Genomic DNA, 21,389 nt, shown 5'->3' with positions numbered 1-21,389 from the left:
TGATTATCAATTTGCTATTTCTCTAAGATTCCGCTTCCCATATATTAATTTATTCTTTATAAATTTGGATTTAAATTTTAAATAGGCAATATATTCACAAGGTTCCAATATCTACAGTATATAAAAGTATATTTATATATTTCTGTCTCCATCCTTCCTACTTTTTATGATTTCCTGGTAGGTTCTTCCTGAAATGTTTATGCAAGTAAAGCGTAAGTTAATATATTCCTACACGTCACACTGTTCGTAGACAGGACATGATGTGCTATGCGTGTCATTCTATGCATTACTTTTATATTTAACAATATATCTTAAATAAAATATCTCCATATTAACACTGTGAAATGCTGTTTTAAAAACAGTTGCACTGAACTCCATTATATGGATGTTATATAATCAAAACAGCTACCTACCCGTGGTATTTTGCTTGTTACAAGTCCTTTGTTAACACAAGCAATGGTGCAGTGATTCACCTTTGTCATTGACAAGTGAGCAAGTGCTTCTGCAAGATATGATCCCAGAAGACAGGCTGATGAATCAAGTGGATATGCATACGTATAATTCGGATAGCTACTCCCCAACGCCTCTGAAAGATTGTTACTAAAATGACTTCTATAATTTTAATTTAATTTATAGTCATCAAAATTTACTAAAGGAGGGAAGGCTTTTCTTTATCTAGGACACGGTATCTGTATTGATTGAGATGTTAAAATATTCTCCTAGAATGCAATTGCCACAATAAAGCCAAAGACTGTTACTATGATGAAAATGTGGCGAATCAGAAGAGAAGTCTGAATACTGCCGGACAGTTCAGAGGAGGAGGGGTTTGCATCGATTGCCTGCAGAAAACCATGGGCATCAACTGTGAAACCTGCGTGGATGGGTATTACAGACCACACAGGGTAAGAGCGCCTCAACTGTTGCGCAGCTTCGCGGTAGAAAAGGCATTCAGGCCGCCACGCATCAGTCTCAGTGTTGAAGACATTTCCTTTTGCAACGTTTCTTCTGTATTCTTATAATATGCTGGTAGTGTTCTTCAGATATCAATTTCCTGCTCTGTCCGTCCTGTTTTCTTGCTCAGAGTAGGATGTTCACCACTGTTACTTAAATTGAACTGTGGGTCAACTGGCTACATCATCTCAGAGTTTTGTGATACTAAGTGTCCATGTGGAGAGTCAGCCAATAACTAAAGCAGCTGTATCTTGCCCGTAGGAAGTGCTCACTCCTCAGTTGACACCGTATGTAGCTGTCACGGGAATCCCACGGTGGCTGAGTCATAGGAGAGGCTTCTACATGTCTCCAAGAGACGGCAGAGTGAGGGGAAGGGTAGCAGTGATAATGAAGAAGGATGACACTTTACTAGTGACGCCAGCTGCTGTCACTGTCAAAAAGATGTTTGCACGTTTTTTCTGGCTTGACCTGCACCCCCTGGGTACACAGAATCATTGTGATAGTCACATCTTGGATAAAAAGTCAATACCTTGTCATTGGTATTACTCTCAATGTTAATACTAATATTGCTGTTATTTCTAGCGAGATAATCTAGGGCAACCTCTGTCTTTCAGGTGTCTCCTTATGAGGACAACCCTTGTCATCCCTGTGACTGTGACCCTCTGGGGTCCCTCAGTTCTGTCTGTATTAAGAATGACCTTCATTCTGACTTACACGGAGGTGAGTACTTGATTCATTTTTGTGCTTGTAATTGATTTGTGTGTGTGTGTGTGTGTGTAAGATTTGTACCTAGTGAGACTGTTACCATTGTGTAATAATTTGGTGGTATGATTCTCTATTGATTCTTTCGCTCACCAAATATTTACTAAGCACGTACTAGGTGTCAGGCAGTTTTCTAGGACCTAGGAACATATATATCCTCAAACAAGATGACCAAGGTCCCTGCTCACAAGCAGACACTAAACGAACAAGTACATAAATAATATAAAGCCAGGTAGGAATCAGTGCCCTGGGCATAAAGCAAAATTAGGAATCGTGATGGGAGGGAGGTAGAGGGTGGAGATGGCAATGTTGGGGCAATGAAATGACATTTGAGAGGTTAGTTAGCATTTGACGAAAGAAGAAATAAGACTCGGTTTCAAGTCATACGTGGAACAGTAAATAGCAATCACTCTATTTAGCGCTCAGAAGACATGCAGAGCCTTTAGCATACATCCTCCCACAAAGCAAGCAAATCCCCCAGTTAACTTTGTAAATGTCAGTGTTCTTTCCATTTCAAAAGCTGGCAAATGGACTTGCAAATGGCAGAGTCTCCTGAAGAGGTTGCATCTGTCCAGAGACCCCTGTGACCCCCTCCAGTGGTCCGTCACTAGCAGTGAAAATGGATATTGATCATCAGGGAGGGGTGTGCCTCTGCGGGCCCTGCTGACAGGGGGGAGGGTAAATTGCAGCAGGGAGTTGATTCTTACCCGCCACTCGTGATGAGATGCTGATGACGATGACAATCACCCTTGATTGGGTTCACTTTAGAATATATATCATTTCAACTTTAAATCATAGCAAATAAAAATTATTTTACCCAATTTATAGGCAAGGAAACTGTAGCTCAGAGTACGTAAGAAACTTGGCCAAGAGTACACAGCTTTCAAAGCTGGCATTAGAAGCAAAGACAGTGCTTATTGCCCTCCACCACTGGCTTCTGTGCTTTAAAAAAAAAAAAAAGCTTGATTTTGTGATATGATTGACTGCCGTACGGTACACCCATTTAAAGTGTACAATTCGTTGTGTTTCGGCATATTCATGGGTGCAGCCATCACCATGATCCAATATTGGTACATTTTCATCTCCTCATAAAGAAACCCCTTACCCATTGGCAGTTGTTGCCTGTTTTCCTCCATCCCTTTGCCCCAACTCCAAGCTCTAGGCAGCCACTGATCTAATTTTTCTCTAGAGATTTGCTTATTCTGGCCATTTCATATAAATGGAACCATATAATATGTGGTCTTTAGTGACTGGCTTCTTTCGCTGAGCATAATGTTTTCAAGGTTCATCCATGTAGCACGTGTCAGTACTTCAGTCCTTTTGATTGCCGAATAATACTCCATTCTATGCATATTTAACTTATCCACTCATCAGCTGATGAATATTTGGGTTGTTTTGACTTTCTGTCTATTGTGAATAATGCTACTACAAACATTTATATACAAGTTTTTGGGAGGATGTATGTTTCCATTTTACTTGGCTAAATACTTAGGTATGGTATTGCTGGATCTTATGGTAACACTATGCTTAGCATTTTGAAGAAGTACTAAATGGTTTTCCAAAGCTTCTGCACCATTTTACATTCCCACCAGCCTCTGTGCTTTCCATCTCTCTTTTCTTTCTTTAAACCAGGAGTTGTCGAACTATGGTCTATGGGCCATATCTGGCACCACTGATTTTTATAAATAAAGTTTTATTGGAACAGAGCTATACCCATCTGTTTATGTATTATCTGTGGCTGCTCTCAAGCAATACGGGCAAAGTTGAATAGTTGCAACAGAGACTCTGGCCGGAAAGCCTAAAATATTTACTCGCTGGCCCTTTACAGAAATAGTTGGCCAACCCCTGCTTTAAACCTCTTTTACCTTCCTGTTGGGTCATTTTGCCATTTTTCTTCGCAGGGAAGTGGCCGGGTCAGTGTCCGTGCAAGGAAGGTTACGCGGGAGAAAAATGTGATCGCTGCCAGTTTGGTTATAAGGGTTACCCTGCGTGTGTGCCCTGTGACTGTAACCCAGCCGGCAGCGTGAATGAGGAACCCTGCTCCGAGGCTTGTCTCTGTAAGGTACGTGTGGAGGTTAAAGCTGCCCCCGAGTTTCCTTTGAGGTTTCCTGAAAATGGGATGCATTTCATTGCCTCAGATGATCAGGCCCTGAGCAAAGCATCGAGGTGTAAGTGGAACTATCCCTTCCCCTGAGCCTTCCTGAGAAGCATGACATTATGTCACGGCGAACTGGCCACAGAATATGTCCTTGGACTTAGATGGGCACCTGATTTTCTTTTTTGGTGCCTTCTGGGCGATGGCCAGATACTCCAGAGGTATTTCTGTGACTTCCTGGTTGAAACCAAATACTGCTTTTCTTAGGCCTTGGCCTAATGCCTCTTCTATGACATCCTTTTTAAGCTTTATGTTTAGAGGAGAACCAAGTAAACACTACATTTCTAAGAACATTAATTAAAGGCAGATAGATTATTTTGGACTTCTCTTAAAAAGGAATTGAACAATGATAAGAAATGCATGAATCTGGTGCCAGGGAGGCGTTTTTTGGCTATCTGACACTAATAACCATCTCCCCCGTAATTCAGCGGACTTCCGGCTGTGTTTTGTGCTTCTTCCCATGTAAGCAGAGTCTTAGGCACGTTACATATGATGGAAAATTATCTTGAGCATTTATTAACAAGACAATTACATAGTCCTCTTCAGATTTTAAAATGCTTGAAAGATCAGCAAACATAGAAGGTTTAAAACAAAACAACACGAAAAAGCCATTTAAATATAAGGACCAAGCTCTAAGATCCCTAGCCTCAGTCTTGACTACAAAATCAAATGATAAGTATTTCAGACTATCTGGAAATCGTGACATCCTGAGGCTTCGCATTGACTTTGAGTGTCTTTCTGTTTACCTGTGTCTGCGGATTGCCAGACATCTTTCTTGCTAATGTCATGTTAATGTCATTTTAGTCTGTCTACCTATTGGTTTCAAAAGCTAATTTTTTACTCCAATTTGCAGGAGAATGTTGAGGGGAAACATTGTGATCGATGCAAACCGGGATTCTATAACTTGGAGGAAAGGAACCCCCAGGGCTGCTCGGAATGCTTCTGCTTCGGTGTCTCTGACGTCTGCGACAGCCTCTCCTGGCCCATCAGTCAGGTGGGGGCATCTTTTGAGAGCCAGGAGCTGTGTTAGAAAGTGATGAGGCTGGCTTTTCTGTAACACCGCTCTCATCCTTTGGACCGACGTCGGCGTGGATCAAAGGCTACCCACTTACTAAAGTGTCACTAAAATTCCTAGATCATGTGTGTGTTCCCTCATACATTTTCCTATGGAAGCAATAGGATGCTGCGGCTTTGCAGAATGCATCGTGTGTAAATTTCTTCTGTAGGGAAATGCGTGGAGCTGTGGGGTCAGATCTTACCCCACCAGCCCCACCCCGGTCTCAGGCCGGGAAGCACAGCAGGACCTGGGGACACGCAGAATTTTCTAGCTCGAAGAAGCAGGCGAGGTGGGAATGCAGCAGGTGGCACAGTTTATGAGGAGAGGCAGGGCACTCCATTTGTTTGGGGAATCGAGAATTCTGGGGGAACGAGTTCAGGGTGGGTGCTGAGTGTGTTCTAGGGAGGACAGAGTGATGGCTGGAGGTTAGGGCTATTCCCTGACCCTCCCTCCTCCCCTCCCTCCTCCCTCCTTACCAGCGTCTGGGGAGGGGGGATTCGGATCAGTACTTGAGAATGGGGTGCGTTCCTGTGGGTGATCTCCTGTCATCTCTCCGTAGGTGACAAAATGGGAGGATAGGATCTGGAGGTTGTTTTATACAGTTTTTGACATTTGGCTAGGAAGCAGGGGGCAACAACGAAGTCAGAGTTAGCCAGAGACACTGTGTTCAATGCGTTTATTGAGTTCTTTGCTGTTTTTTAATCTAAGATATATACCCGTGGCCTTTACAGTTTTGCTCACTATTTGCTTCTAATTGACCTGGGTTTGGGGGACGTGTGACTCGTTCTCAGGTTTTCCGGGTCCTTTGCCGAGTGCAAGGGCCATCGTGTGTTAGCTCCGTCCTCGCCGAGCTTTCTGGGTCTGTCCCTTCACGGTGAAGATGCTAACGCTGGGCTGGGTGAAACCTAAGGTGACTTCGATTTCATGTTCTAAAATTCTTGGATCTTTTTTAAGGTGAAAGATATGTCCGGCTGGCTGGTCACCGACTTGGTCAGTTCCAACCAGCTCCGGTCCCAGCAGGACGCGCTGGGCGGGCGTCACCAGATCAGCATCAACAGCTCGGTGGTGGTGCAGGGGCTGACCTCCCAGTATTACTGGTCGGCCCCGGAAGCCTACCTGGGAAACAAGGTACTTCCAGGGCCGGCGTCTGGGGCAGAGATCTCAGAGCACATTAAGGAAGAACTTGTGTTGGCTTTTCAGGTACTGTCGTTGGTCTCTTTTGAGTTAAGCAGAATATCACACAGCATTTACTGACACCTGACTCACACGGTCTTTTTATCCTTGTTAGACTTTACTGCATCTTTAAAATATGAACCTGTGTCCTTCTTGGCCCTGTCGAAGGTGGTCTGTTGTATGAAATCTTGTCCCCTCTCCCCGACAGACCTTCTGTTTTGCTCTGGGTTCCTGGGTCACCTGGGCCTTTGTGAAGGTCCCTCGCATCCCTGCCCTGTGGAGCCAGCCGTGTACCTGTCTTACCTGGCGTATAGAACACCCCTGGGAAGGATGTGCAGGAACCCTTGCACTGCCCCCTGCTTCTTTATCATGATTGTTGCTCACGTGAAGTTCATGTTTAAGAACAGATAGAATCCTTTCCATTGTAAGAAAACGCTCAAAGGTGATTCCACAAAGTGGGAAGTTGGTGGCTACAATTTAACCTCTCCCTTCAATGACATACGTGGTCCTGTCCCTCCTCACCAATAGGCAGCTTCCCTCCAGACTCTGATCTATCTGAAAATATATTCAGTGGAATCTCTCTCAATACCTACAGCTCCCTGCTCACCTTAACCAGGCCTTTGGTTTGTTTGAAGTCATGGTATATGTAGTGTAGGTCTCGTACCATGGTACATTTCCAGTTAATTTGATGGTTATATTTTAATTTTATAGCTGTTTTGTGTATGTTTAAGTAGTGTTTATTTTTGAAAATGATTACTTTTCCCATCAAATTAGAATCTTAGAAGACATTTTTTATTTAGAATGGGATCTTATCACCAAAATTCAATAGTTTTGTTTTGTTTTGCTTTCGTGTCTGGAGAGCACCTCTCCAATTTTATGATGCAAAGATTGGATTCTGAACGTTGTACCATAGCTGGCAGAAAGAAAATCTCTCTTTTACGTTAAAGGATGTCAGATCAGGAAGGAAATCCTTAGTCCTTCCTTTTGCTGGTCACGCGTGTTGCTCTTGCCCTCCTCTAAGCAGGGCGGTGAGCCCCAGTGTTGAGATTGTGGTCCTGGGTCGCACTCCCCGCCCCCTAAAGTCCTGAAGTGAAATAAAGGTCTATCGTGGGACTAGCACAAGTTCAGAGTAATTTACCTAGGGGTCTCTAAGAAGGAGTACTTTTTTTCTGTGCATTTAGACAATATCCTACACTTCGTGGTATCAATTAAACAGAATATTCGTATAACGTGCTTCCTTTCCACTGCCTTTAATGTGAAATCCTTACGTATTGTGGCCTCTGGGACGCCTCGCACCCTAGTTGTTGCCAGGTGGATCCTAGTGACCGTGTCCTCTTACCAAGGGCTGTGATCCTTCCCCTCGGCGCTCATTGTCACTTCAACATTCCAGCTGACGGCGTTTGGTGGATTCCTGAAGTACGCGGTGTCTTACGAGGTCCCAGTGGAGACGGCGGACGGTGACCCCATGTCTCACGCCGACGTCATCATTAAGGTAATTGCTTTCGCATCGCTTTGCTAGAGCCGAGGGCTTCGTGGGGCAGCAGTTTTATGACTGAAGGTGGCTAAGCGAGGCCGTAGTGGCAGGAGCTCAGGGCCAGGTGGCCATTTAGCGGTGCCTTGCCTGTCTGGACTCCGCTGAGACTGGGAATTTCCAGAATTGCCTCAGAGCAGCACCTGTAGCTCTTGGCTTGCTCCTGTAGCTGACCTGTCTATTCACAATTTAGAGGGAGAGGAGTTTTTCCTCGATGTTGGGACTTCCTTTTCGGCCCTTTGGGTCCCTCCTCCCCTCCTGTAGCGTCCTCCCCACGTGAATGACTAGGCAGCAGTGCCTGGCTGTGTGGGGACCGGAGATGCATTGTCATTTTTGTCCTCCACCTCTGTCCCTGTTCCTGCATCCTCACTCCCATCACAAAAAGACCCAGCAAGACCTTGGCCTTTGCTGTACCCCTGAAACACTGTAAATCAACTATGCCTCAATTAAAAAAAAAGATTAGAGGTGTCAGATTGGTTGCTTTGAGGGAAACTGTGGGCTAGTGCATGACTTTGTCTCTTTTCTGAGATCCCAGCACAGGCACAGTCTTTAGACTTATCCGAATCCCTCTGAGAGGAAGATAGTGATATGTTTTCTCTGGTCGTTCTGGACCAAGGGCTATGGACATCATTACACGTTTGCCAAAAACCTGCACACAGATGAAAAGCCACGTGGCTGAATACAAAATCTGCTTTCAGTGTTTGATCATGAAATTGAATTATGAATATATTTCCTCTTGTTTTTAAATGTTAGGGGAATGGGCTCACTTTAAGCACCCAGACAGAGGGCCTGTTATTGCAGCCCTATGAAGAGCACTTGAACGTGGTTAGACTTGTGCCTGAGCACTTCCGAGACTTTCACAGCAGGAGGGAGGTAGATCGCGACCAGCTGATGACCGTGCTTGCCAACGTGACACATCTCTTGATCAGAGCCAACTACAATTCTGCAAAGATGGCTCTTGACAGGTGTGTACTGAAAAGGAGGGAAAACATAGGTGATCTTGTCCTTATTATCATATATTTTAAGCTGGATATACTTTACTTGATTATTTTAGGGACACAGCTAACAGAACTGTCTTGGAATTATTTTTTATCACTGTAATTTTATCGAAGGCGTAAGAATTGTTGTCCATGACAAATGTATCTAGTAGGAGATAGACTCGGCGTTGGGATCAGAAACCCTCAGGGTGGATTTTTGAGAAATGCCCCATGAGGTGATGGTTGTTAACTGTGTTGCATCTGGTTTTCACCCTCCTGATGTTAATGGTCTTAGGTTTTCACAGACTATTTAAGCTCATGGGTCCATCCTTAGTCGTTTTGTTACTTTGAGAAGGTCAGTTTCTGGCAATGCCAGGCTAAGCATACATGTTGGATGCAGCTAAAGCAAACAGAGAACTGCCCATTCAGGACCATCTCTCTGCCCTAGAGAGAGTTCAACTGCATGGGTTCGTTCTTCTGGAGTTCATTCTTCGGAACGGGCTTCTCAGAGCCTTCCCACGGCTGTGTATGGACCGCAGCTCGTCTTGTGCCAAATGTCCAAGGCATTTCCAGGGACTAATGACAGCTCCCAGAAAGCGTACTGTTGTGAAAATCTTTACTCGCTTACAAAAATCACGTCACCATTTTGTTTGAATTAAATCTTTCTTAGGAATTCGTCTTCTGTGAGGTGTTAGATGCCGTGTGCGAGTGTGTAAGTCCTGTAACGGCCCTGCCTGTTTGTCTGTTGGCAGGTTGGATTCTGTCTCTCTGGACACAGCCAGCCGTAACGTTATAGACCTGTCCCTGGCCACGGAGGTGGAGCACTGCGAGTGTCCCCAGGGCTACGCGGGCATCTCTTGTGAGGTAACACTCCTCCCCCTTCCTGTCTTCTTCCTTTTCTCCTTCCTGCGGGGTTGGGGGAAAAGCGCATTGAAGGTGATGTCGTGACGCGTGTTTGAATTTTAACTTTGGAAACCCAGTGTTTCTAAACATCAGACTTTTGGAGGCTATTGGAACATTGGAAACACATTGTTTAAGGAACTCTAATTCCTCTGGGGCATCTGGGAATACCCTAAGTAAGTGTCACTGTCCTGTTTAGTCAACAGGAAAGTTGAAGCACCCATGCCATATTTTGCATTTCTAAGGAGGATTGAATTTGACTGTATTTGAACATTTACCAATTACCAACCTGCGACCCCGGAAAGCTTTAGACAAGCCAGGCCTTTTTGGAGACCTTTGATGGCCCCAGGCTATGTTACTTAGGTGGGCTCTACCTCACATATGCAGTATATGAAACTATACTTGCAGTCATGGATGAAAGTAATCTGTCGCTTAAAAATTTTGAAATATTTTTTGAAATTATTTGGACATACATATTGATAGTAACTCTCTCTTACTGAGAACTTTCTACGTATTTGGCACTATTCTGAGCCCTTTCCATATGTTACCTCATTTAATCCTTACAACAATCCTATCAGGTAGGCCCTTCATATACTTTCCATTCCGTAGATTAGGAAACGGAGACACAGAGAGGTTAAGTAACTTGACCAAGGTCACACAGCTAGGAAGTGGTCTTTGAACTTCATCCCTGCTAATTGCCATGAGGTCCTGCCTCTCACGAGCCCATGACTGACTGTGATTGTGAACATTTGTCATTGGCTGTGATTTCTTGGCAAGCGTTTTTACAAAGTGAGAACATTTAACCTATAATACGTTTCTCTCTTTATTAGCTTTGCAGTTAATAAAGTTGGCCTAAAGCTTCGTGGTGTACATATTTAATTAAATATTTTTATTTCTATTTTAAATATTTTGCAATATTTTTTTGGCCACAGGGTCAGGACCAATGAACTTATTTTTTTTTTAATTAATTAATTTATTTATTTTTGGCTGTGTTGGGTCTTCGTTTCTGTGCGAGGGCTTTCTCTAGTTGCGGCAAGCGGGGGCCACTCTTCATCGCGGTGCGTGGGCCTCTCACTATCGCGGCCTCTCTTGCTGCGGAGCACAGGCTCCAGGCGCGCAGGCTCAGTAATTGTGGCTCACGGGCCCAGTTGCTCCGTGGCATGTGGGATCTTCCCAGACCAGGGCTCGAACCCGTGTCCCCTGCACTGGCAGGCAGATTCTCAACCACTGTGCCACCAGGGAAGCCCTGAACTTATTTTTACATCTCATTTATTTTTAGGACCAGCAAATGTCCATAAGTCCAAATCCCTGCGGGCCTAGTGCTTAATGGATAAATGACCCTCAGACCACTTCATAGTATGTGGATGTGGGCTTAGGGGGGCGACAGGTAGAGCAGGGACAACCGTGGAAGCGGGAGCCCCTCCAGCTGGACCGGGAGGGGACAGCAGGGGACAGCTGCTGCTAGAGAACAAGTGGGCGGGGCTTTGTTCCCGGAAGTGCTGGTGTGCTTGGGTTGATGGCTCAAGCATCACATAGGAAGCTCAAGACTCCTTTGCAAGAGTTTGTGTTAAGCAGAAGATCTCATTCTTTTATACAGCTCTCACTCAGAAGCTGACTTAAAGAATCAGGCAGCTGTTGGTTGGGAATGGAATTTGGGGGAGCCCTGTAGCCGCGACACAGAGCCCCAGGCAGCTGCCTGCTCAGTGCCTATCTGTAGACAAGTCCACTGTCCCCGGGGGAGCGTGGCCGCGGAGCGGGGTCCGGGGGCAGGTGTCAGGGGACTTTCCCAAGGTCAGTGTGAATGAAGGCATTATGTATTATTACTATAATGAAATGCTCTTTAAGAATTCTTAGGACAATAAAAATCAAAACCACACCCCCTCCTCCCATGCCCCCAAGGGAGCGTGCCAGCCTCCAAATTAGTTACTCCCCGGTCTGCACTCTGGACGCGTTTCTTGTCTGCTGTGGCCTCGGGCAGCCCGTGGACATGGGTCTTGGAGGTGTGCACACCTGGCGTGGAATCACTGCACGGCGAGTGCCGTGGACCGTAGCTAACGCACCGTGTTCCGGATTCCAAGTCTGTCAGATAGCCGATTTCTCAGGGTCGTCACAAGGGCGACATGAAGTACAGTGTCTGGGGTGACTCCCCGCCCCTGAACGCCCACGTTGTCTGTCCAGCGCGTAGCCAGAGGGAAGCTCACCTGCAACGTTTGCTCTCTTAAACTGATGCCGTTTGACGCAGACCTGCATTTAACACTTGGACGGCAACATTTACTAAATTTTAAGCAAAAGACAAAGTGTTGAGAGAAATAAATCCCCTTGATTGAAACACTGGTTAAAAGGCTGTTACATGATTTCTAAGAATATTGCAGTGGAAAACCGCTATGATGTACGCTGACTCATTGCACAGCCATTACGTTTTTGTGTGCATGTGTCTACCTTTAAAATATATAAGGAACTGGATTATGGTGATGGTTGCACAACTCAGTAAACTTGCTAAAAAAAATCATTGAATCGTATGCTTAATATGGGTGCATTTTATGGCACGTTTGGGCGAAAAAAAAGTTTCCATTCATGGAAAGTTGAGTGGTTTATGTTTCTAACGTATTGGGAAGAAGATGATTTGCGTTTTGTATAAAGTTGCCTTCACCCGGACAGTCACCCGTCCTTCTTTTGCAGTCCTGTCTCCCTGGCTATTACCGCGTGGATGGAATACTCTTTGGAGGAATCTGTCAGCCCTGTGAATGCCACGGCCATGCAGCTGAGTGTGACGTTCATGGCGTTTGCTTTGTGAGTCTGGCTGAGACCTTGAGTGCACGCCCTCCTCCCACCCTGAAGCCCTCACTGTACAGAAGTGATTAAAAAAGAAGCTTCCTCCACAGGGAATATCCCTGCCCTTGGGGACCCCAGAGGGAATCTGCAGGTTTAAGTCATAAAATGTTTCCTGCTTTTTTCCTTCTTTTTTTTGTGAAGAAAAGTTGCTTTGGTGATAGTAGAAAAGAGATGTATAATTTTACTGCAGGTTTTTTATTAGAACAATAAGTAATGATTTACTTCTCAAGATTAAAAAGCAATATAAAGGGAGAAAACGTCCACTGATTAAATAAAAAGGATCAGATCTTTTAAATGCAAGTGCTAGTAGATTTTAACATTATATTACATAGTATATCGTAAGAGGAATAATAAAAATTTCTAATAATCTCACTCATTTGTGTAATATATAATGCTTCATAGATGCTAGCTCAGATAAACTCTGCAAACAGGTACCTCTTTCATGCAGTTGGAGTTGAAACAGGGCTTAGCAAATATGTAGTTAATCTTGAGAATGAACTCTGGGGCAGATGCAGGGCAAGACTTGTTTTTTAACTTCAGTCAGGAATTCTTTTAGGCTCTATGCCTGGGAGCCAGGCCACACTTCTGGGTTCTAATGGATTCACTGCTCAGAGATGGAGTGAATGCATATGGTAATCAGCTGAACCCTATTCACTGCACAGGGAAAGGATCATCATGCTTTTTCCAAAAGAGCTTGATTGAGTCACAGGGTTAGGAAAAATTAACGATCAGACCCGTGGGGAAGATATCGGCATGATGCCGCTGATTGCTTTTTCTCTCTAGAGCCTAATTTTTCTTTTTCTCTGCAAGTACAGCTTTTGTTTTGTTCTTTGTCCACGTCTTCGTTCTGTAAGTGAAGCATCTGTAGGATGGCATGGAATGATGTTTGCACGCATACTCAGTCCCTCCAGAATAAGTTCCTCAGGTGCAACTTCCCACAAGGAAGGGAGGTTGCTGCTTTTTTTTTTTTTTTTAATTTATTTATTTGGCTGCCTTGGGTCTTCGTTGCTGCGCATGGGCCTTCTCTAGTTGCGGCGAGCGGTGGCTACTCTGTTGCGGTGCACGGGCCTCTCATTGTGGTGGCTTCTCTTGTTGCAGAGCACGGACTCTAGGTGCTTGGGCTTCAGTACTTGTGACGTGTGGGCGCAGTAGTTGTGGCGCACAGGCTTAGTTGCTCCGCGGCACGTGGGATCTTCCCAGACCAGGTATCGAACCTGTGTCCCCTGCATTGGCAGGCAGATTCTCAACCACTGCGCCACCAGGGAAGCCCAGTGTTCCTATTCTTGTTTTTTTTTTTTAAGATTATTTTTAGAGTAGTTTTAGGTTTACAGCGACGTTGAGAAGAAGGTATAGAGATTTCCGATCTACCCCCTGCCGGCACCCATGCTCATACGCCCCCATTACCAACATCCCCCTCCCCAGAGTCGTGCATTTGTTACAATTAGTGACCCCACGCTAACACATCACAGCCACCCAGAGTCCATAGTTTACCTGTGTCCTTATTCTTTTCTCTGAGCTCTCTCTGCTCTTACTCCGAGGAGAAGTCAATTTCTTTTCTTTGGAAAGACAGGGGCATAAAATGCAGTTGTGCGTGTCTTGGGCCCTCCTGGTTTTCCTTTTCCAATCAAGAGAAGATGTGTTCGCTCCCCAAGGAGATGAGCATTCCTATCCCTTCACTTTCCAGATCCACCAGCAGGGATCATCACTTAAAGGGATGTTGGCGCCCGCCTGAGAAAGCATTGAAACAGACCTTCAGCAGGTTTTTCAACAGAACTATATCATAGTTTTCCCAAAGAGAAAGAAGACCCAATCTGGCCCTTTGAGGAAAGGAAGCAAATCAGAGACATTTTGCAATTGAGCATAATCAAATAGATTTTAATGAAACTAATTATTTTGCATAATTCTTTTAGCACAACCATGTAGCTCTTTAGCAAGGCCAGTTGCATTTTGAGTAGATTTGGGTTAATGATCAAAACCAAGGTCATATGAGGGATGAAAAGAAAAAAGAAAAGCGCATGGGCATCATCTGGAAGCTTTTTTAGAAACTCAGAATCACAGACCTCCAGCATCAGAGTCAACATTTAACCCACATGATCTGTATACACATTCAAATTTGGAAGCTCTGGTCTGGGATAACCCTAAATAAAACTGGTGAAACCATGATATAGAGGATGGAACACAATTAAATTGAATAGATGGGAAAACTATTATCAATCTCAGGAATGATAGAAAAGTAAGTAGTTAGCAACTGGAAATATTATTTTAATAGTCAGATGAAAAATGTCCAGTAAATGTGTGTAAAATGAGTGGCTTTAAGAGAAGGGGTATAAAAGGGCATGGAAGACCCCAAGGGAGAGGAAGTGAGAGGAGAGGGCCCACAGGCGGGGCTGCGGCTGGGAGTACGGACAGGGGAGGGCAGAGATTGTAGGAGAGAGCTCTGGGTGGCATCAGCACAAGGTGGGGGCAATAGGGAGACCAAGTCACAGGAGAAGAAGAGCCTGGAAGGAATGGGCAGGAGAGGAGCCGCCCAGGGGCCCGTCTCCCACACACCTCCTACACCTGACGCAGGGTAATTTCACTGTTTAAAGAGGTGTTTTAAATGAGGGAAAGAAATCTTTCTTACTTATTCATGTATTTACCATTTCCGATGTTCTCCATGCCTTAGTATAAATTCAGGATTTCCTGGACTGTCTCCAGGGGGAAAGACATGCAATTGCAGGACCCATCCCGCTGTCTCCCTTCCCTCCACATCCTGCACCTCCGCTGTCCAGGGTCTGAGAGCAGCTCTTTGATGTATTGTATTCCGTTCCTACAGAGGGCAAGTCTGCTGCCAGTTACTCTGACACGGTTGGAAATGAAAGCTCTTATGCTTCCTGTTTACATAAATTAAAAATTTTTATCGGCGAATCTGGAAACTGGCAACCCCTCCTCATATAAGAGAGTTTGGTGACTTGCTTTAGCGTTTTGCCTTTTTTCTTCACTTGGACTTCAAGCTGTTTGAAGGTGAATCTGAGACTCCTTTAAGGAGGCCTGAGCCGAGTCTTCTTTCCATGCGTGTGTCCTAGGCATGCCAGCACAACACCACTGGGGACCACTGCGAGCGCTGCCTTCCCGGCTTCTACGGGCTGCCTTCCCGAGGGACCCCTGGGGACTGCCAGCCGTGTGCCTGCCCGCTCTCCACAGCCTCCAACAAGTAAGCCCAGCTCCTCCACCCCGCCGATCCTGCCCCGCATGGCCTGGGTCTCCATCCAGACCTGCACTGATATCTTCAGAGCAAGACCTGTGTGTAACGAGAGTGTTAATTTTGCCCTGGGGCAATTAATTGGGATTAGAGATGGAGGAACAGATTCTCTCTTCTTTAAAAAAAAAAAAACAAAAAACTTTGATGTGTTAAATTATGTAAGGCAAGTTGTGTGAAGGCAAGGACATTTGCATGGCCTTTTCTCCCCTTGGTCTAATGTTGGCCATCAGTTCCTTCACATGTATATGTTGTGTGCCTACCACTGGGCTAAGAGGCAGAGGAGATGCAGAGATGAATAAAACATGTTCCTGGGCTTCAGGAGTATTTGAGCTAATGGCCAAAATATGTAAATACGAGGCTCATTGAGAATGGGCTGAATTCATTTAGTTAATTCAATAAATCTTTACTGAGCGCCTGGTATATGCTGGGCATCATGGTAGGTGTCCTGGCTATCAAACTGTTCCTCCGTGGCTGCCGACGCCGTGGAATCCACAGTGCGGTCACGAGGGCAGAGGAGGTGGGTCCACTGTGCAGAGGGAATCTGTGCGGGCGACTCCCTGTGGAAGCTCTCCATCTGAGACTTGAAGGATGAGAGGGAGTGTGAAGGCAGCGGAGGAGAAGGGCCTGCTAGGCAGGAAGAAGTGGTGCCGAGGTCCGGCAGCGTGAGAAGCGGGTCGGTTTGGGGAGCTGCAGGTGGTCCCGGGGCACAGAGCACGAGGGGAGGCGGAGGACAGTGCCAGTCAAGGCCTCGACCAACATGCTGGGGCTTGTGTGCCCCCAGGCTAGCGGGTTAAAAGCCTCTCTCACTGTTTACCCTTTAGAGCTCTCCCCCCATCCACGCCTAGAGGATTCTCCCACGGGGATTTTTATTTGGAACTCTCCAGTGTACAAAACAGCAATCAGGGCTGCTCTGGTGAAATCGTGGGGGCCTTGCTATGGCCCCCGGGCCTCCCTTCACGGTCCTCTCAAGACCCGGGAATGGAGTGTGAAGGGACCTCGGTCTGCCTGGGGGCCTCGGGGGATGCTGGTGACACTCACTGAAGTGCGGAGCCCCTTGGCTCTGTCCTGTAAGCGGGCTCACCCTTGGCCAGTGTGGGCAGCTCTAAGGCAGGCAGCCCAGTCCCGGGAACTCGAGGAGAGGAACTCTGCCGGAGGGGACCGCTGAGCTGGGCGTTGGGGGTGAGCCGGTGAACCCGGGCAGACGGGGAGAAGCGCAGTCGGGCCGAGGGTCGAGCAGGAGCAGGGAGTGTACAGCGCCCACGGGCGGGCTGCGGGGCCTGGGGCCTTGGGTTCTGGGCTAAGGAGTGAGGATGCAGTGAAAGTTTGTAAGGACAGGAGTGGTAGAAACTAAGCATTTTAATATTTAGGAATTCTGCACCATCCACTGGAGAACCGCATTCATTTCTACTGCTTTGTCAGTTTCAGCCCCACCTGCCACCTCAACGATGGAGATGAAGTGTTCTGTGACCAGTGCGCCCCGGGATACGCGGGGGATTGGTGCGAGAGGTATTCTGCTTTGCTCGACCGGTTTCCAAAAATTTTTTTACTATAAATTCTATGTGTTTATTTTTAAATGTGTGGTTAAGTGTGGCTTTAGAGCTTTTGGTATGTCATTACTATTCCATCGGATCATAGAGAAAAACCAGTCGATCGATTAAAAAATTAATGTTGGAAGTCCCTGGGGATTTTTTGATCTCTTTGAGCTAATCTCAGTTTTCATCAATATCAATAGGAAACTGCCAGGAGTCAGTACTTGTGTTCATACATTTGAATGTCCTGTTACTCTGGATGATTCCATAGGCAAGGGGTGGTTTGATTTAATAGTTGTCTTCTGGCGCCTGGAAGCCAGGGTTGTCTGTCCCGCATGTACGTCTCGGTGCCAAGTCTGGCTGGACTCCGTGGGAGGTGACATAGCTGAGTGGTGGGATGCGGGTCGAATTGTCTGGGGCCGGAGCATGTCCCCGGGATGTTTGGCTCCTTTTGGACGCCCTCCCTGTGCCTCACAATGAGTGACGGGAATCTGTGAATGCCTGAACTCGAGCAGCATTCCTCTCACGGTAAATCTTCGGTAAAGAGTCGGTGTGATTGATTAACTACTCAGAGAGTCCCTGGGTGGTGGGGTAATGTCTACAGTAATCGCATTTGTTTGCATCCCTCTCTCAATCTTTTATATAGATGCGCAGACGGTTACTATGGAAACCCAACAGTGCCCGGAGATTCCTGTGTCCCGTGTAACTGCAGTGGCAATGTGGACCCCTTGGAGGCCAGGAGCTGTGATTCCGTCACCGGAGAATGCCTGAGGTGCATCGGGAACACCGACGGCCCCCACTGTGAGAGGTGTGCCTACGGGTTCTATGGGGACGCCGTGACTGCGAAAAACTGCCGCGGTGAGTGTGTGACCCGGTGGTCGTGTCCATTACTTATCACCCTGTGAAGTCTCCATCCATTTACTTACTTGCATCAAAAAGTGCTCGGCCCAGGAGGTCACTTGACCCGATCTGCGCTGGGTTAGCTTGATCAGTTACTCCAAATGAAGGTCAGATGGCCTAGAAAACACGCGCCCTTCCATTTCAGGAGAAAGTGGTCCTTCACAGGGTGCTGGCACTGCTCCCAGTGACCCAGGAGGCCAAGGAAGCCTGTTCCGTTGGTCAGGGAGATGCTGCGGGCTTCATGAGGCAGATGGGATTTCAGGACGTGGAATGGGAAATGGGGAGACCCTAGCCCCCAAAACTGGTGCGTCTCAGTGGTCTGCGCCTGAGTCACCAAATCCCCACGTCGCTCGGCAGGGCTCTCTGCTTAGACCCTTGAAATTACAGACCATGTAAAACCAGTTACTTAGAAAAGTAGATTTTCAGACTCCTAGAATGACAAACTTATAGCCTTAGGGCTGATAACAGCTCTCAGATTTTTTTCACACAGTTCTTGAAAAAGGAATGAAAGAGTAAAAGTGACAATTATAAATTATTTTGGTAATTTCCTATAAATGCTGGTCCTACTGTGCTGTTACAACGTGGAGACACAAGAGGGAGCTAGCGATCCAGAAAAGATGTTTTCCTAGGACCACGTCGGGAGATTGACAAGCTTCTGTTGCCCTGGGCCTATGAACCCGACCTTCAGCACCTTGACTGGTTATCATAGGTAGATAATTATGATAACCGGTAATTTTATAAAGCTTCAAAGTTTATGGAATGCCTTCACAATTCTCATGGCATTTCTTTTCATCCCTACTGCAAACCTTGATGATTAATTTCTTAGTTCATTTGTCATTTATTAAGTGTCTGTTACTTCCCAGGCACTATGCCAAATACTGTGATTGGAGTTGGAAATTTATTTAATCAGACTTGAAAATCCCAAGTCTATTTGGGAGCTACACACGATGGTGTAGGAGAGAGGCACGTGTGTGGATTCAGGGCTTTGGAGTCTGACTAATTTAGAGTCCAGGATTGGTCACCAACCAGCCCTGTGACATTAGGCAAATTTTATTAACCTCTCCTAGCAACTATTTCTTCATACATAAAATGGACATAATTATACGTATACACTAAGGCCTTTCTGAAAAGTCAATGGGATGACAAATTTAAAGTTCTAGACAGTAAATAAATGGTAGCTATTACAATTGCTAGTAATAAGAGCAGTCATTTTTATTATTTTTCTGTATCAATGCTGTCCAACAGAAATGTAAGTCACACATGTAATTTAAAATTTTCTAGTAACCACCTTTTAAAAAGTATAAAGAAACAGGTGAAATACATTTTAATAATACATTTTATTTAACTCAATATATAGAAAGTATTATCATTTTATCATGTAATCAAGTTTTCAAAGTATTAATAGCTATTTTCTTTCTTTTTAATACTGTCTTCAAAATTCAGTGTGTGTTTTATAGCCCATCTCGATTAGGATGCTAAGTTTTCATCAGAAATACTTGATCTGTATTTAGATTACATAAAGTTCAATGTTGAAGAAATGGATTCATACACCCAAGTTGTTCAAACATATTTAAAAGTTTTCCATCATGTTTTCCTTTATGTGCATCCACGCTGACAAAGCTGCGTCAGCATTTTGCCATGGGGATAGAAAGGAAAATATAAAATAGAAGGTCTCAGCGATGAGTGGAGAGTTGGGGGGAGCGGGGGGGTCAGAACAGGTGGGATTTGGGTCTAGGTCCACGTTGTTGGCCCAGGGAGCTGGACTGGTTATGGGCTGACCCTGCCTGGCTTTCTCTAGTTTCTGAGCACTTACACTTTTTATTCTTTTCCTATCTCCTTTTCTCCCCATTCCTAGCTTTGACGAGATGAATTCCTACAACTGTTGCTGAATATTTCACTAGAAATCCTTCCAGGTCTATAATAAGGGTCCTTCTTATGAACTTCCCAGAAGTCTCCACACGATAACGTAATACCATATTTTATTAGGTGAACCCGGTAAAAATGCCAGTATTCAGTATTACTGACATCAGCTTTGGTGTGATAGATGCAGTAGTGGCTGTGGACACAGTGGTCCAGGGAAGAGAGTGGTGTGGAGGGAGAAAAGGGTGGTGGGAAGCCTCCTGGGCGCTAATATTAAAGAAACCTTGTGCGAAATAACTTAAGTAGGTATAATTTTTATATTGTGGGGTTCTTCTGAGAATTAAAATACCTGTAAAGAACCTGGCAGAAGGTAATTGCCAGATATTTTAAATTAGTATTATTTATAACTTGAACAATTTTTATTAATAATTGCTATAATAATTGTTGTTATAGAGGGATAACTGCAAATAACAGTGTGATCTCTGGCTAGTTACATCATCTTTCTAAGTGTTAGACTTCTCACCCAAAAATAGAGAAAATTATAGTACTTCCCTCGTATGTTTGTTATGAAGGTTCATTCATTTATTTCACATATTGACTGTAACGTGGAGACACAAGCTGACGGGTGTGTGATAAATGTGATTTGTTATTATCATCAATATTTGGTGATGATCATACTCGAAGTGAACTTGGAATATTCCCCAGAGGAAGGGTGGGGTTTGAGTGAGGCACAGAGAGGGAGGATCAGAGGGAAATACAAGAGAAAGAGGAAGGAAACCAGAGTTTCAAAGGCGTCCCGAAACCTTGGTAAGAGAGAGGTTCAAAAGGGAGAGAGGGGTCCATGGCCCGTCCCACCGAAAGATGCATCAGGACGGAGGCAGGATCTGCTCACTGGATCTGCACCCGGGAGTCCTGGACATTTTAGGAGGAACAGTTGTAGCAGCCGAGGGGCCAAGAGTTGGGCTGGAAGATTGGGTGGTGCGAAGGGGAAGGCGGGGAGGGAGGGAGACGGTAGGGAGAGTCGGGGATGGAAACTCAGAGAGAGTTAAGGGTTTGCGGGGGGATGGCAGGGTGTGAGTGAATGTGTGTGAGTGGGTATTTTGTGTGTGAGTGTGTGATGTTTTCCCTGGGAGACAGTTAAGAGTGGTGGGAGGCTGAGGACGGTTTTAAATACAGGCTTTATTATTATTTCGGTACAGCAAGGCTAGCAGATCAGGAGAGGACCACCATCACAAAGGCAGTTTCTTATTCTGGAGGCCAGGTCGGGGGAGAGTCAGGGGGCGAAGGGGACACCCCACAGCATGGGGGTGGCTACACGGGGAAGCACCTGGGTTGGTCAGGAGGGGAAGTGTGGACAGGAGCCTTTATGTGCAGGAAGAAAAGGGCGGGCAGGGTAACAGGTCTGGGACTGGCTAGTCTGAATCATTTCAGCCGGTCCCGGGGCCCAGGGACTGTGCCTCTTGTCTGATGCCGGGCCCTGGAGTAACTAGGACTGGTGGACAGCGGAAGGTCAGGGCCCAG

At 45.7% G+C, this 21,389-nt stretch overlaps 1 protein-coding gene across 1 annotated transcript in view; it reads left to right on the top strand.

Moving 5' to 3' along the window:
• LAMA1 (laminin subunit alpha 1) overlaps nucleotides 1-21,389 on the top strand; it is a 149,897-nt gene that overhangs the window by 58,252 nt on the left and 70,256 nt on the right. Inside the window, exons 8-19 of the mRNA XM_057527375.1 lie at nucleotides 724-902; nucleotides 1,566-1,671; nucleotides 3,615-3,775; nucleotides 4,722-4,862; nucleotides 5,880-6,125; nucleotides 7,489-7,590; nucleotides 8,383-8,594; nucleotides 9,359-9,470; nucleotides 12,186-12,296; nucleotides 15,404-15,531; nucleotides 16,999-17,085; nucleotides 17,755-17,966. Coding sequence (XP_057383358.1) covers nucleotides 724-902; nucleotides 1,566-1,671; nucleotides 3,615-3,775; nucleotides 4,722-4,862; nucleotides 5,880-6,125; nucleotides 7,489-7,590; nucleotides 8,383-8,594; nucleotides 9,359-9,470; nucleotides 12,186-12,296; nucleotides 15,404-15,531; nucleotides 16,999-17,085; nucleotides 17,755-17,966 — 1,797 coding nt within the window. The remainder of the gene's footprint in view (nucleotides 1-723; nucleotides 903-1,565; nucleotides 1,672-3,614; nucleotides 3,776-4,721; nucleotides 4,863-5,879; nucleotides 6,126-7,488; nucleotides 7,591-8,382; nucleotides 8,595-9,358; nucleotides 9,471-12,185; nucleotides 12,297-15,403; nucleotides 15,532-16,998; nucleotides 17,086-17,754; nucleotides 17,967-21,389) is intronic.

Source organism: Balaenoptera acutorostrata, chromosome 13 (genome assembly GCF_949987535.1).
Source record: "Balaenoptera acutorostrata chromosome 13, mBalAcu1.1, whole genome shotgun sequence".
NCBI lineage: Eukaryota > Metazoa > Chordata > Mammalia > Artiodactyla > Balaenopteridae > Balaenoptera > Balaenoptera acutorostrata.
This window is presented reverse-complemented; position numbering and strand designations above follow the sequence as displayed.